General features: G+C 43.9%; 1 protein-coding gene across 1 annotated transcript in view; it reads right to left on the bottom strand.

The window, feature by feature from the left end:
- MRPS31 (mitochondrial ribosomal protein S31) overlaps positions 1-12,495 on the bottom strand; it is a 58,343-nt gene that overhangs the window by 6,390 nt on the left and 39,458 nt on the right. The window contains exon 3 of the mRNA XM_088460172.1: positions 663-806. Within this exon, the coding sequence (XP_088316298.1) occupies positions 663-806 (144 nt within the window). The remainder of the gene's footprint in view (positions 1-662; positions 807-12,495) is intronic.

The following is a 12,495-nucleotide window of genomic DNA, read 5'->3' as shown; positions in this document are numbered from 1 at the left end:
AAAGCACTGTCACTTATTTTGGTATGCAAAAAATGCCTACCCTACACTAATGCTAGCAAACAGGTATAAAGTGTGTCTCCATACGCACCTGTGATTATTTATTGGGTTACAGCGGATCTGTGTTGCTAGAAATATACAGGTATTAGAATATAATATACACTCCAACCACCAATGTTAATAAGCAAGGCGCAATCACTGGGCAGAGGAAGCATGAAACCTTTATACTCAGGGATTGCTGTCTGATAGTGGGGCCCATACACCTGAGCGCCAAATCCCTGTTCTGCTGACGCTGACTCGGTGGACATCTATGATAAGCGAACAGTCGGCGGACTGGGAAAATTCTACATGTTACAAATTGCAGATTCTGGACATTTTCGGGTCGGGTCGGGGAATCGAGATCTTTCAACATATTGAATATTCCCGATTCCCCAGCCCCAATGTTGGCAGAACGGGACATTGCAGCAATCCATTGCACGTGTATGGGGACCTTAACAGATAAAGTGTTCACATATTAGAGAGATTATTTTAGACACAGACTCTAAGAGAAGCCCTCACTATAATGTTCTTGTTTGGGTACATTTAGTAGCTGCAGTGTCTTCCTAACTTTCTTCATAGTATCACAGAGGACACCATAAACATATTCTATAGCGATTTACACTCACCAACTTCATTGTCAATGGGAAATGTCCAGAGTTTCCCCTCTTTTGTCCATTGTATCATCTCCTCAAACCCATTTCTTGGTGGCTGCTCGCAGATGGATGCAATCTCCTTAGCCAGCTCAAGATCCCATAGGTTGGGAGACAGCCCTAGCAATGAATAAGATGCTTTTATTAAGAAGACAAATACACACATTCATAAAACCACAGAAAATTAAAATAAACTTTTGTATTTCCTGTACTAATATCTAGCTGGGAATGTCTCATTATATCCTTTCATAGTACTTATTTTGGATGGAATAACTGATGAGTCTGCTTGCAGGCCAACCTTTCAGTAGAATACCACTCTACTCATCTGTTTTATATGCTCCTGGTCTCCTCCCGGGATGTAGTTATAATCCCGACAGTCGGGATGCCGGTGACGGAATCGCAGCACCTGTAAGAATCCCGTAGCCGGCATCCAGACGGTAAGTATTGGAGTTAGGGGGAGGGTTAGGACTAGGCACTGAGGGGGAGGGTTAGGATTAGGCACTAAGGGGGAGGTTGAGGGTTAGGGGTAGGGAGAGGGGGAGGGTTAGGATACTGACTGACCGGTGTCGGTATCCTAACCCTGTTGGGATGCCGGCGTCGGGATTCTGACCGTCGGGATCCCAACCACCGGCATCTTGTACCCAACCCCTCCTCCCGGATACCTATTTCTTCAATCTGTGATCATCTTATTACAATGTAATAGCTTGGAATTGTAACCTAGTGGCATGGGACTGGTATAACATATTGGATGGCAGAATGTGGGGGGAGGGTAAGGGAAAATATGACAGCAGGCAGAACTTTAATCATAATAACCTTACAAGAACTACTGCACAATACATATACTATATATATGTGTATACATTCCCATATGCTATATACAGGAAATAAATATATCACTTTTTGTTAAAGATTTGATTAAAATAACAATAGTGTTATGAGGTCCAGGAAGGAAAGACATATGGGGTTTAGAAAAGGCTGTACAAAAGTATATGGGGGGCAAACAGTGAGGATACAGTATGGCTCTAAGCACACCAGAGACTGATAAGGTACATTAACTAATTATAGCAATATAAAAAGTATATTGTTATAATCATGAACAACTATACATTTGTCCATACCACGACAACATACAGATATTACTCAATATTTAGTGAACAGCGGTACTTCAAAGTCCAACAAAATTCTATACATCACGACATTTACAAAAATAATAAAATCTGTATTTTAGATTTTTAGATCTTTAACTATAATAAAAGATAGAGTTTACAAAGGATTCTACTACAACAACAAAAAAAATCCCACAATTCATTTTATGAATGACTGGAAACATTCCTCAGAAAATTCGTCTGAATTCAAAGTCACAGACCTGCATCCATTTTTTTTTTTTTTACGTTTCAGAATTCTTCCACTGCCGGGTATTCGAGCTGCCACTGTCAGACTGCGAGACGCTGTGAATTCCACAGAACAATGCACAATTGTGGCCAGCAACTCTGGGATGCAGATTCTTTCCGTCTCATCTACATAGCTGCCCGTGAGAGACTGAAGAGTGGGAAAACAGACCGGCAGCGATGGACACCGTTCTATTATTACAAATACTGTAATCATCGACAGTTTGGAAGGGGTCAACCTTCTTCCAGCTGCTATTGGGCCATGCTACCAGCTCGTTGCCAGATAATGTCTTGGTATAAAAGATACAAGTGAAACACTCAATTCTCTCTGTGCTTTTATTTTGCCTATGCTTAACAATGTGGTGAGAGCCATCTCTTCTGACACCTTTTTCTTAATTACTTAATTGTCCTCTCTTATGCGGCCCCAAAAGTTTCACAACAGTATTGGGGGTAATGTCTGGAGAGAAGCTTAGTGCCCCATCTCAAAGTGTAAACTCATCATTGTGGTCTGACCAATTGAAATGCCCGGGCTTTACTAATAGCTGGAGTTTGGTGAAATCTAGGGTTGACATCAGGATAGCTTGGTCATACAGCATACCGCATGGCTCAGGTACCATGTTTATTAAAGGTAAAAATAATATCCACAACCCAAATGGTCTGGTTTGAAAACAGAAGTCCACAGCCTAAGTAAAACACATTTGCCATGTGTATGTTACTAGATGTTCAAATAATATTCAAAATTATAAGGGCACCACAAAAGGTTCAGAGTGAAGGGTTTTTCTATGGTAAATTTAAAAGACAATTTAAAAAGATGTGTTCCCAAAGGCACTAAAAAAGAATAACAGTGAATAAGGTGGCACTAGAATCGATCGCTTCTAGCGCTAGACCCATTTACGTGCGTGAGTATTTATGGTTTCCTGCAACCGAATACTCTTTACTGGAAAGGGAATTGTATGCAGACCTTCCCAAATCTCTTTCCCCATGCCAGTCATCTGCCATGATCACCGATTCTGAAATCTCTAGCGTCAAAAGTAATTTATAACCCAATGAAAGGGGACAATTAGCCGCGGATTTTGTGCTTGGACTTTGCAAGTGATACTTTCTAATTGAATTACTGTGCCAATTTAATTTGATAAAAGGTCAATTTGCGGCGATCATGTGGGTATCAAGTTAATCCTGCAGAGTGCGATCTATGTGAGGTGCGCAAATAGCTTGGGGGAATTTATCTTGAACCCAAAAAAAAACATAGGATAAGATAACTTTTTAGAGTTTTTTGGATTTAAATTTAAAATTTCCCTATTGTAATTTGCATATTCATAGTAAAATATTGGGAAAAAATAATATCAACATACCTGTCCCACATCATTTGGACCCTCTCCCAGCTTTTCAGGAACAAATGACATTAAATAGTAAATTATGGCCAATAAAGACCATTCATTTTTCAACACCTTTAAATACATTATTATACAGTGATAGGGGTGACCAAAGGGTACTGCACTATAGTATGTCCCTTTAACAAAAAAAAAAAAAAAACATTTTTAAAAAGTTTTGGGCTGAAAACTAAAAGCCATGAGTTATCCCTTTCAAAGCCAGGTTATCATAACATGATTTTCTAATTGAATAGCAAAAAGTTGTGGATGCAAGATCGCTGCCCCAAAGAATGCTGCCATCGAATAATGTAGCGGTAGGGGCCAAACATTTCCAGGGGACAACACTCAATCCTCCTACATCTCCAAAGCAAAGTTTACAGCTGTAGGTAACCTTAAATACAGAGAACATCTAACCAACTAAGTAAGTAAAGCTGGGTACACACTAGACGATTTAGTTTACGATTTGGTCAATTCCTATGCATCGGAACGACAAATCGTTAAAATCATGCAGTGTGTATGCACTACATCGTGCACTGCGCGCTCCCATGGGATCGTCAGCCGCATCACCTGATCTTTTGTACATGCAGTCCAATCAGGAGATGCGGCTGACGATCCCATGCAGCGCTAAGCGGCGGGGACCGGCAAATCGGGCACCGGATTCCCCAGTGTGTACAGACTGCCTCATATATCGGCCCATTGGCAGTGGGTCGCATCGCTGGGTATACACGTCGTTTAGAAGCAGGGACTTCTATTTACAAAGTAAACCCTTTGGATTTGGGGAAATAGAAAGTTTGAAATATAGAGTAAGACCATTTTATTAGACTATAGGATGCATTCTATAGTCTGAACTATACAGCACAGAGTGTAATGGTTAACATTACTGCCTCGCAGCACTGAGGTCTTGGGTTCGATTCCCACTCCTGTGTAAAATTTGCATATTCTCCCTCTGCTTGCGTAGGTTTCCTCCCACACTCCAAACATATACTAGTAGGTTAACTGGCTCCCAAGAAAAAAGAAATGCGTGTGCTTGTACCCCCGGGGGGGTGACTAACCCTAACCCCCCCTTCCCCTAGCCTGACCCTAACCTCCCGTGGGGTGCCTAACCCCAAGTCCCCCCCGGGAACCCTAAACCTAACCTCCCCCCCCTTCCTCCGCGGCTGTCCGCGTCCAGCATCCCTTCGATCGGGATGCCGGGCGCCGGTCTCCCGGCGTAGGTAAAATGACAGGCGTCGAGATTGCGACGCCTGTCATTTAACCCTTGCCGGGATTTTGCAGTCGGGAAGCCGGCGGTCGGCATTGCGTCCGCCGGCTTCCCGGAAGCAATCTCGTTGGTGTACTAGGTGGTTAATAAGACAAACACAAGGATGGAGTACAGAGAACCCCTTCATTCTCTTAGGCAATTTATCGACATTTGTGCTCATCACATTTCAACATCAGTATCAGTCATATTATTTAATGCAATACACGCACAAATATTTTTCCAAAAGATTCTTCAGAAAATACCATTATTCTTTTTGATCATTCTAATGCCAAATGCATTATATAATAGCAACCTAAAATGGACAAAGCAGTGTTTTTTTTTTAATTAAAATTTCAAGAAAGTGAAAAAAAAAAAAAAAATAGTGTTTCTTTATAAAAACACTACAAGGAAATACCTTGTGATTTTTGCTTTGGCATTAATTCACCTTTCCAAAAGAACAAAAACCAGGCTTCTATGTGTAGGTTTTCTTAAAAAAATCTGCACTTGTAAAACGTGAAAAATATATTTTTATTAGGAATAATGTGGTAGCCCAACAAGGCCTCTTTTTAAACTAGAAAACCTACCACATAAAACGCTGGATTTATTTTTTCATTTGACCCAAGATGGGGGAGACATGGGGCCTGATTCAGACCCACTCGCGAGCAGCTGTCCGCTCGCAAGTGGGTCGATGGTCTGCACTGAGCATGCGCACGACGGAGGGAGCTCCGTCGTGCGCATGCGCCAGACACGACGAGCGAAGGACTTTCCTTCGCTCGTTGTGTCCGATCAAAGGGGGCGTGCTGTCAATGTTGATTGACAGCACGCCCCCTTTGGTGGGCGTGCCTCCCTGACGGGGGCGTTCCCACGGGAACGCCTCCCGTCAGTAGCCGGCCCACTGACATCACTAGTGATGTCAGTGGGAGTGATTTTGGCTCTGATAGAGCCAAAATCACTCCGGAGCTTGCGGTTGAAAACCTCAACCGCAGGCTCCGGCTCGCAATTTCGATGGTCGCGATGGTCACGACCATCGCGGCCATCAAAATGCACGCTCGTATAGCCTGTGGGTGGTGACCCACAGCTATACGAGCGTCCAGGAGGACGCTCCATGAAAATGGAGCCCGGCCCTCATTCAGAGCGTGCGCTCTGCTCAGAGCGTACGGCTCTGAATGAGGGCCATGGTCTTTAGATCTCCTCCAATCAGTGGAAAATGTTGTTTTTGGTGCACTGCTTGGGGTATGTTTACTAAAGGTTGTTTGCAATCGATTTTGACTTAAAATAGATGCAAACTGATCAACAGCGATGTTGTATTTCTAGGGCTAAATCACACATTTAAAAACCAAATCAAAAATGGTCTTTTAGTAAATGTGCGATTTAGCCTAAGGAACACAACATCGATATTGATCAATCTGCTTCGATTCTAAATAAATCAAAATGGATTAAAATCAACCTTTAGTAAATATACAACTTTTGTCATGGCCTGGTGATCAAAGAAACCATAACAACCAAAAAGGGTTTATCATTTGAAAGGGGAGACTCCCCTGTTTTAAGCAAGGGTGTCTCCGATTAAGTGTGTGAGTGAATCCCGAAAACAAATTTCTTCTGTAGTGCTGGGTGATCTTGTCTGGTGATCACAGGCTTATTGTATATTACAAGACAATAGCTGCTAAGGGGCCGTATCGTTTGAAAGAGGAGACTCCCCTCTTTATCTTCTGCTAAATTGCAGATAAGAAAAACTATATAAAACTAGAATTGTAGTTTTTTTTTGTTTTTTTTTTTAAATTCACTAGAGGCCTGTTCCCACTCATTGTCTATGTGCTAAAACTAGGGGTGTGTACCGGCCACTTTTCGTGTTTTGGATCTGGATCTTTCTTCGTGTTTTGGATCTGGATTGGTTTTGCCAAAACCACCCTTCCGTGTTTTGGGTTCTGGGTTTTGGGTCTGTATTTAAAAAACAGCTAAAATCACAGAAATTGTGGGTTTTTCTGCTCCTATGCTATTATTAACCTCGATAACATTAATTTCCACTAATTTCCAGTCTATTCTGAACACCTCACAATATTGTTTTTAGTCCAAAACGTTGCACCGAGGTAGCTGGATAACTATGCTAAGAGATACGAGTGGGCGGCACAAACACGTGGCCCATCTAGGAGTGACACTGCAGTGGCAGACAGGATGGCAGTTTGAAAAACTGGGCCCCAAACAGTACATAATGCAAAGAAAAAAAAAAGAGGTGCAAGATGGAATTGTCCTTGCGCCCTCCCACCCACCCTTATGTTGTATAAACAGGACATGCACACTTTAACAAACCAATCATTTCACTACCAGGGTCTGCCACACGACTGTGGCTGAAATGATTGGTTCGTTTTGGCCCCCACAAAACAAGCTGGCAATTAATCTGTCCCTGCACAAACTGGCTCTACAGAGGCAAGATGTCATCCTCATCTTCCTCATCCACCGATTCTTCTCCCTCTTCAGTGTTGTGTACATCCTCATCCTCACAGAGTATTAATTCGTCCCCACTGGAATCTACCACCACAGGTCCCTCTGTACGTTCTGGAGGCTGGTCTCCCTGGAAGAGTTGATAATCCATTTTTATGAACATCATCTTCTCCACATTTTGTGGAAGCAACCTCCTACGCCTTTTGCTGACAAGGTTCCCGGCTGCACTAAACACTCTTTCGGAGTACACACTGGAGGGGGGGGCAACTCAGGTAAAATAGAGCCAGTTTGTACAGGGGCCTCCAAATTGCCTCTTTTTCCTGCCAGTACAGGTACGGACTGTCTGACATCCTTACTTGGATGCTGTCACCAATATAATCCTCCACCATTCTGTCAGTGGGGACAGTATCATATTCAGTGACAGTAGACATGTCAGAAATTGTTGGAACGTCCTTCAGTCCGGAGCAGATGTCCAAACCGGCCCTTGACTTATGACACAGGCGCATGCTTGGCGCTGCTACTGTGTTGATGCACGTGCAGCTACAGCGCACACAAGTCACAAACACAGAAAAAATTTTTTTTATATTTTTTGGAGCACTTTGGGGGTTACACCATCCTTTAACAGACTTACGGGACCCAGGCACATGCTTGGCGCTGCTCCTTTGTTGATGCACGTGCAGCTACTGCGCATACATTTCGCACACAAGCACAGCAAAAAAAGAATTATTTATTTTTTGTGGAGCGCACTTTGGGGGTTACACCACCCTTTAACAGACAGACGCACGCTTGGCGCTGCTGCTTTGAGGATGCACGTACAGTGCACACAATTCACAACACGGAAAAGAAGAATTTTTTATTTTTGTTGGAGTGCACTTCGTGGGTTACACCACCCTTTAAGAGATGAGCCAGCCGGCCCTTTACTTATGGGACACAGGCGCACGCTTGGCGCTGCTCCTTTGTTGATGCACGTGCAGCCACAGTGCACACAATTCACAAACACAGAAAATATTTTTTATTTTGTTTGGAGTGCACTTTGGGGGAGCACCCCTGATGCACAGATCATCCCCTGGACAACACTACAGCACCCCTCTAGGACTACAGCCTTTATGGGACACTGCACAACACAGTCCAGCCCTATAGGCTCTGGAGTGGACACAGCCCCTATGGACAACTGACTGCACAACACAGCCCAGCCAGCAGCACAACACAGCCCAGTCAACCCCTATGACAGCAGCACAACACAGCCCAGCCAGCCCCTATGGACAACAGCAGCACAACACAGCCCAGTCAGCCCCTATGGACTGAGTGGACACAGCTCCTATGGACAACAGCAGCACAACACAGCCCAGCCAGCCCTAGCTCCCACCCTCCCTCTTCACTGTCCAAGAAATGGCGCCGACGCGGGGACCTTTTATAGAATACAAAACCCGCGAGATCCGGAAGGCGGGATGATGAAGTTTTGCCTCGATTTCAGATCCGAGTCAGGTGGGAAAAGTCGAGCCTGACTCGGATACGACTCGGATAGGTGGGGCTCTGGGTGGTTCGGATTTCAGAAATCCGAACCCGCTCATCCATAGCTAAAACACAGACAAAAAGGTGTATTAGTGATGCACGCACACCTTAAACACTCAACCTAAAAGCCTATAGGAATAAATGGGTTAGGTACGGAATGCCGGTGGTCAGAATCCCGACGCCGGCATCCCAACTGGAATACAATCCCGACGCCTACAGGTAAATATCCCTACCCTAACCCTGCCCCTAACCCCCCCCACACCCTATACCTAACCTCCCCCCATAGTGCCTAAACCTAACCCTTTCACCCCCAGTGCCTAACCCTCCCCCCATAACTCCTCTACAGCGCCGGGATTCTGACAAGTGTCGGGATTCCGGAGTCGGCATTCTGAGCACCGACATCACAACAGCTGGGATTCTGACTAGTGTCGGGATTCCGGTGCCAGCATTCTGACAGCTGGGATTATGACTACATCCCAAATAGATTGTTACCAAACATTTCTTGAAATTTATCGAGCATTGATCTCTCCACTGAGCTAGTGATTGCATCTATTACTATGTACTAGAACAATGAGTAGAGTCATGTGAAACTCATGTAAATTGCATACGGCTCCAGCATTACACATTATGACAAGGAGCACAGGAGAAATGACATACAACTATTTTGCGCCGTGAAATTCTTCTAGTACAGAACAGTCTGAAATGATGTGTCTAGACTTCTGTATTTAAGCTTGGTCAAATTATATTACCAGTTAAAAATGTCTGTCTACCCAACATTTTCTGAGAACACAAAAATACCTCAAAGCCCTTTACCAGCAGTCTGAAGGATGTTCCTGCCAGACACAAAATTCTAAGCTCATCACATCCAGACCAATAAAATTACCTCTAGCCTTCACTATAACTGCTCTCTGCATGGGACACCGGAGACAGACAGATGATCGTAGCTGCGTAAAGCGCTGTGCATTACATCTGTGCATCGGCTGACCTGTGCATGGTTATAATTCAGCAACTGCACTTTTTTTTTTATGTATACAGTCAGGTTTAATATTACTAAACTAGATAGAAAGATGCATATGCTGTATGTTTGTGTACATACAACCTACAAACAGTGTCAGACTAGTTTAGGTTTCTGACTTGTATACAATTAGGACATTTGATACAATAACATTTTAATAGCCATAAATTGTTCTTTTGTGCTTTTGACAAGGATCAGACTATACAGGCTACACACAGATGATGTACAGGTGATGATAGTGGGTGGGGTGCAAAACATCATGTGGACAATCTGAATGTTACAACGTTAACAGCAGCCCAGAGCATTTCAGCTTAGCCAACTCCTGTAAATGCATGTGTAAGCACATTGGGCGGAATTCAATTGTTTTCGCGGCTCGCATTTCCAGTCTAAAGTGACAGGAGATTGCGGGCCGCTATGCAATTGTTCCAGATTTTCGTGCTGATCGCGCCCAAAGTGGTTGGGTTTAGCCTCGTAAAGCAGCTAAACCCGACCAAAGTGCTGGGCGCGATCGCGAAAAGTGATGTTTGGGCGCCCAAACATGGCACTTTTCGCACATTTCAGCTCTCATCCCCCAGGGGCTGCGAGCTGAAATGTAGCGCTGGCAGCTGATCGTGCCCGACAGGAGCAAGAATTGAATAGCGATGGGGGCAGGAATCAATTGAATTCCGCCCAGCTCCTGTTACACTGGTGTAAAACACACATGCAAAGAAAAGCTTTAAACAACCAATGTTTCACAGATACTGTAAGTGCAGAATTCAGTGCTTATGTCCATTTATATTATCTGCACTGTACAAGATCTACATATAAACAGAACCTATATCGTTACAATATTTAATGATAAAGCACAAATTACACTGAATTACTTTAGCAACCCCAAAAATTTTGCTCATTATTTAAAAACAGACTACAGTAATATCCCAATTTAGATTCATGTAGGGAAGACATGCCCACCTTCACATGGAATCGGTATGATGTACGCCGGACCCCTGCCCGCGGTTGGAATCCCGACACCAGGAGGCCGGCAGAGGAGGAAATCCCGATCGTCGACAGTAAGTACTTACTAACCTATTCCTAACCCCCTAACCCTAACCCTCCTTTAGGGTGCCTAACCCTAACCTTTTCCCCCAGTGCCTAACCCTAATCCCCCCTTGCATAACGGTGGGTTTCGTTCTGATCGGAATGAAATAGTACACACGTGACCAATATGAGTGAGTACAAATGAACACACTTTATTTACAAGTAACAAACAAACAATAAACAAACAACATACAAAGTATACTGTATACTCCACTTTTGTCTATGTATTCAGATGACACCGGTAATTCATCATCAGCAACATAAGATGTACTTCATCTTATCTTCTCTCTGGGGAGCCCTCGTTTTCCAACGCCCAGATAATTCAATTTACATTGCAGGCACCTCTACTGCAGAGTCTTAGGTCCATACATGAGCTAATGGGTCCTTTGTGTACCTCTGGTTTATATACCCTAAAATGGGGTGTTGGCTTGCCGGATATTAAGCCCATATCAATTACATACAGTGCTAGGTATCAAGCACTCATTGGTCCAGCATAGCATTGACCAAACTTATCTCTATTGCACATGCTCTGTAAGCACTAAGATGTTCAGACAAAGCGAATACATTTATGACGTATCCTAATGTCTGGAGATGAACCTCTTTCAAAGCTCCTTTGTTTATAGAATATGGACATCACTGTTAATTACCCATAATGCTTAGCATCTCTACACAGCTTTACAGTGGTCACCTCATTGGAATGTAGCTAACTGATAAGAACATAGAAGCTATGAATGGCTCATTATACTTCTAGATGTAGAAATGGTAGGTAGGAACTAGGCCTCAATTTATGTCTTCTTTGACCCCAAAAGGTCATTTGACCATTCTATGGAAAAACAGCAACTGTAATAAGACAATCTCATTTCAAACCTCAAGAGGCCTAGCAAGGGGTATATATGTGTGTTACTTATATGCCTATGTAGAAATTAACTATTTAATCCACTGATAACACCCCTCTAAGTGACTAAACCTAAGCCCCCCTTCCCCACCACCTAAGCCTGAGTCCCCCGCAGGGGTGCCTAACCCTAAGTCCCCCGCGGGGGTGCCTAACCCTAAACCTCTCTCCCCCTAGCCTAACCTTAACCTCCCTGGGGGTGCCTAACCCTAAGTCCCCCCCGGGAGCCCTAAACCTAACCCTTAACCCCCCACGGCTGTCCGCAGCGTCGCCCAGCATCACTTTGATCGGGATGCCGGGCGCCAGTCTCCCAGCGTCGGTAAAATGACAGGCGTCTAGATTTAGACACCTGTCATTTAACCTTCGCCGGGATCAAGCAGTCGGGAAGCCGGCAGTCGGGATTACGTCCGCCGGCTTCCCGACTGCATACCCATCACATAGTTACACAAAAACAATGTATTAAAAAGGCAAAATCGCGCATTAACACTTTCTTCAATTATATAATATAACTGGACTTTGTAGTAATGAATCAAGCCTACTGTGATTTCACATTTCTGGAGAATACTAAATGTGTAAGTCAACAAACCAACCTCTCAGTTTCACAGCGGTTTCTGTGAGTCTTCCTCCATGTGGAATTTCCGTCCCTGTCCCTAAAGACATCTGCTCAACACCTACAGGCATCGACTACCCAAGGCAATATGGCAAGATCCCAAAAATGAGTCAAGTGCAACTAAAACATCGCAATTGGGGAACAGATGTCAGGGAGACATTATCAATAGGGAGGTGGGGTTGGGAGAGGAGGGGGCCTTGGATGGGGGAAACACGATAAGATACTTTTTTTTTTAAATAAAAAGTTTCAGAAAGCGATGCGCCATC

The sequence above is a fragment of the Taudactylus pleione genome, unplaced genomic scaffold, assembly GCF_031769625.1.
Source record: "Taudactylus pleione unplaced genomic scaffold, aTauple2 ptg000043l, whole genome shotgun sequence".
NCBI classification, from domain to species: Eukaryota; Metazoa; Chordata; class Amphibia; order Anura; family Myobatrachidae; genus Taudactylus; species Taudactylus pleione.
Note: the sequence above shows the minus strand (reverse complement) of the source record. Positions and strands in the feature narration are given on the sequence as shown.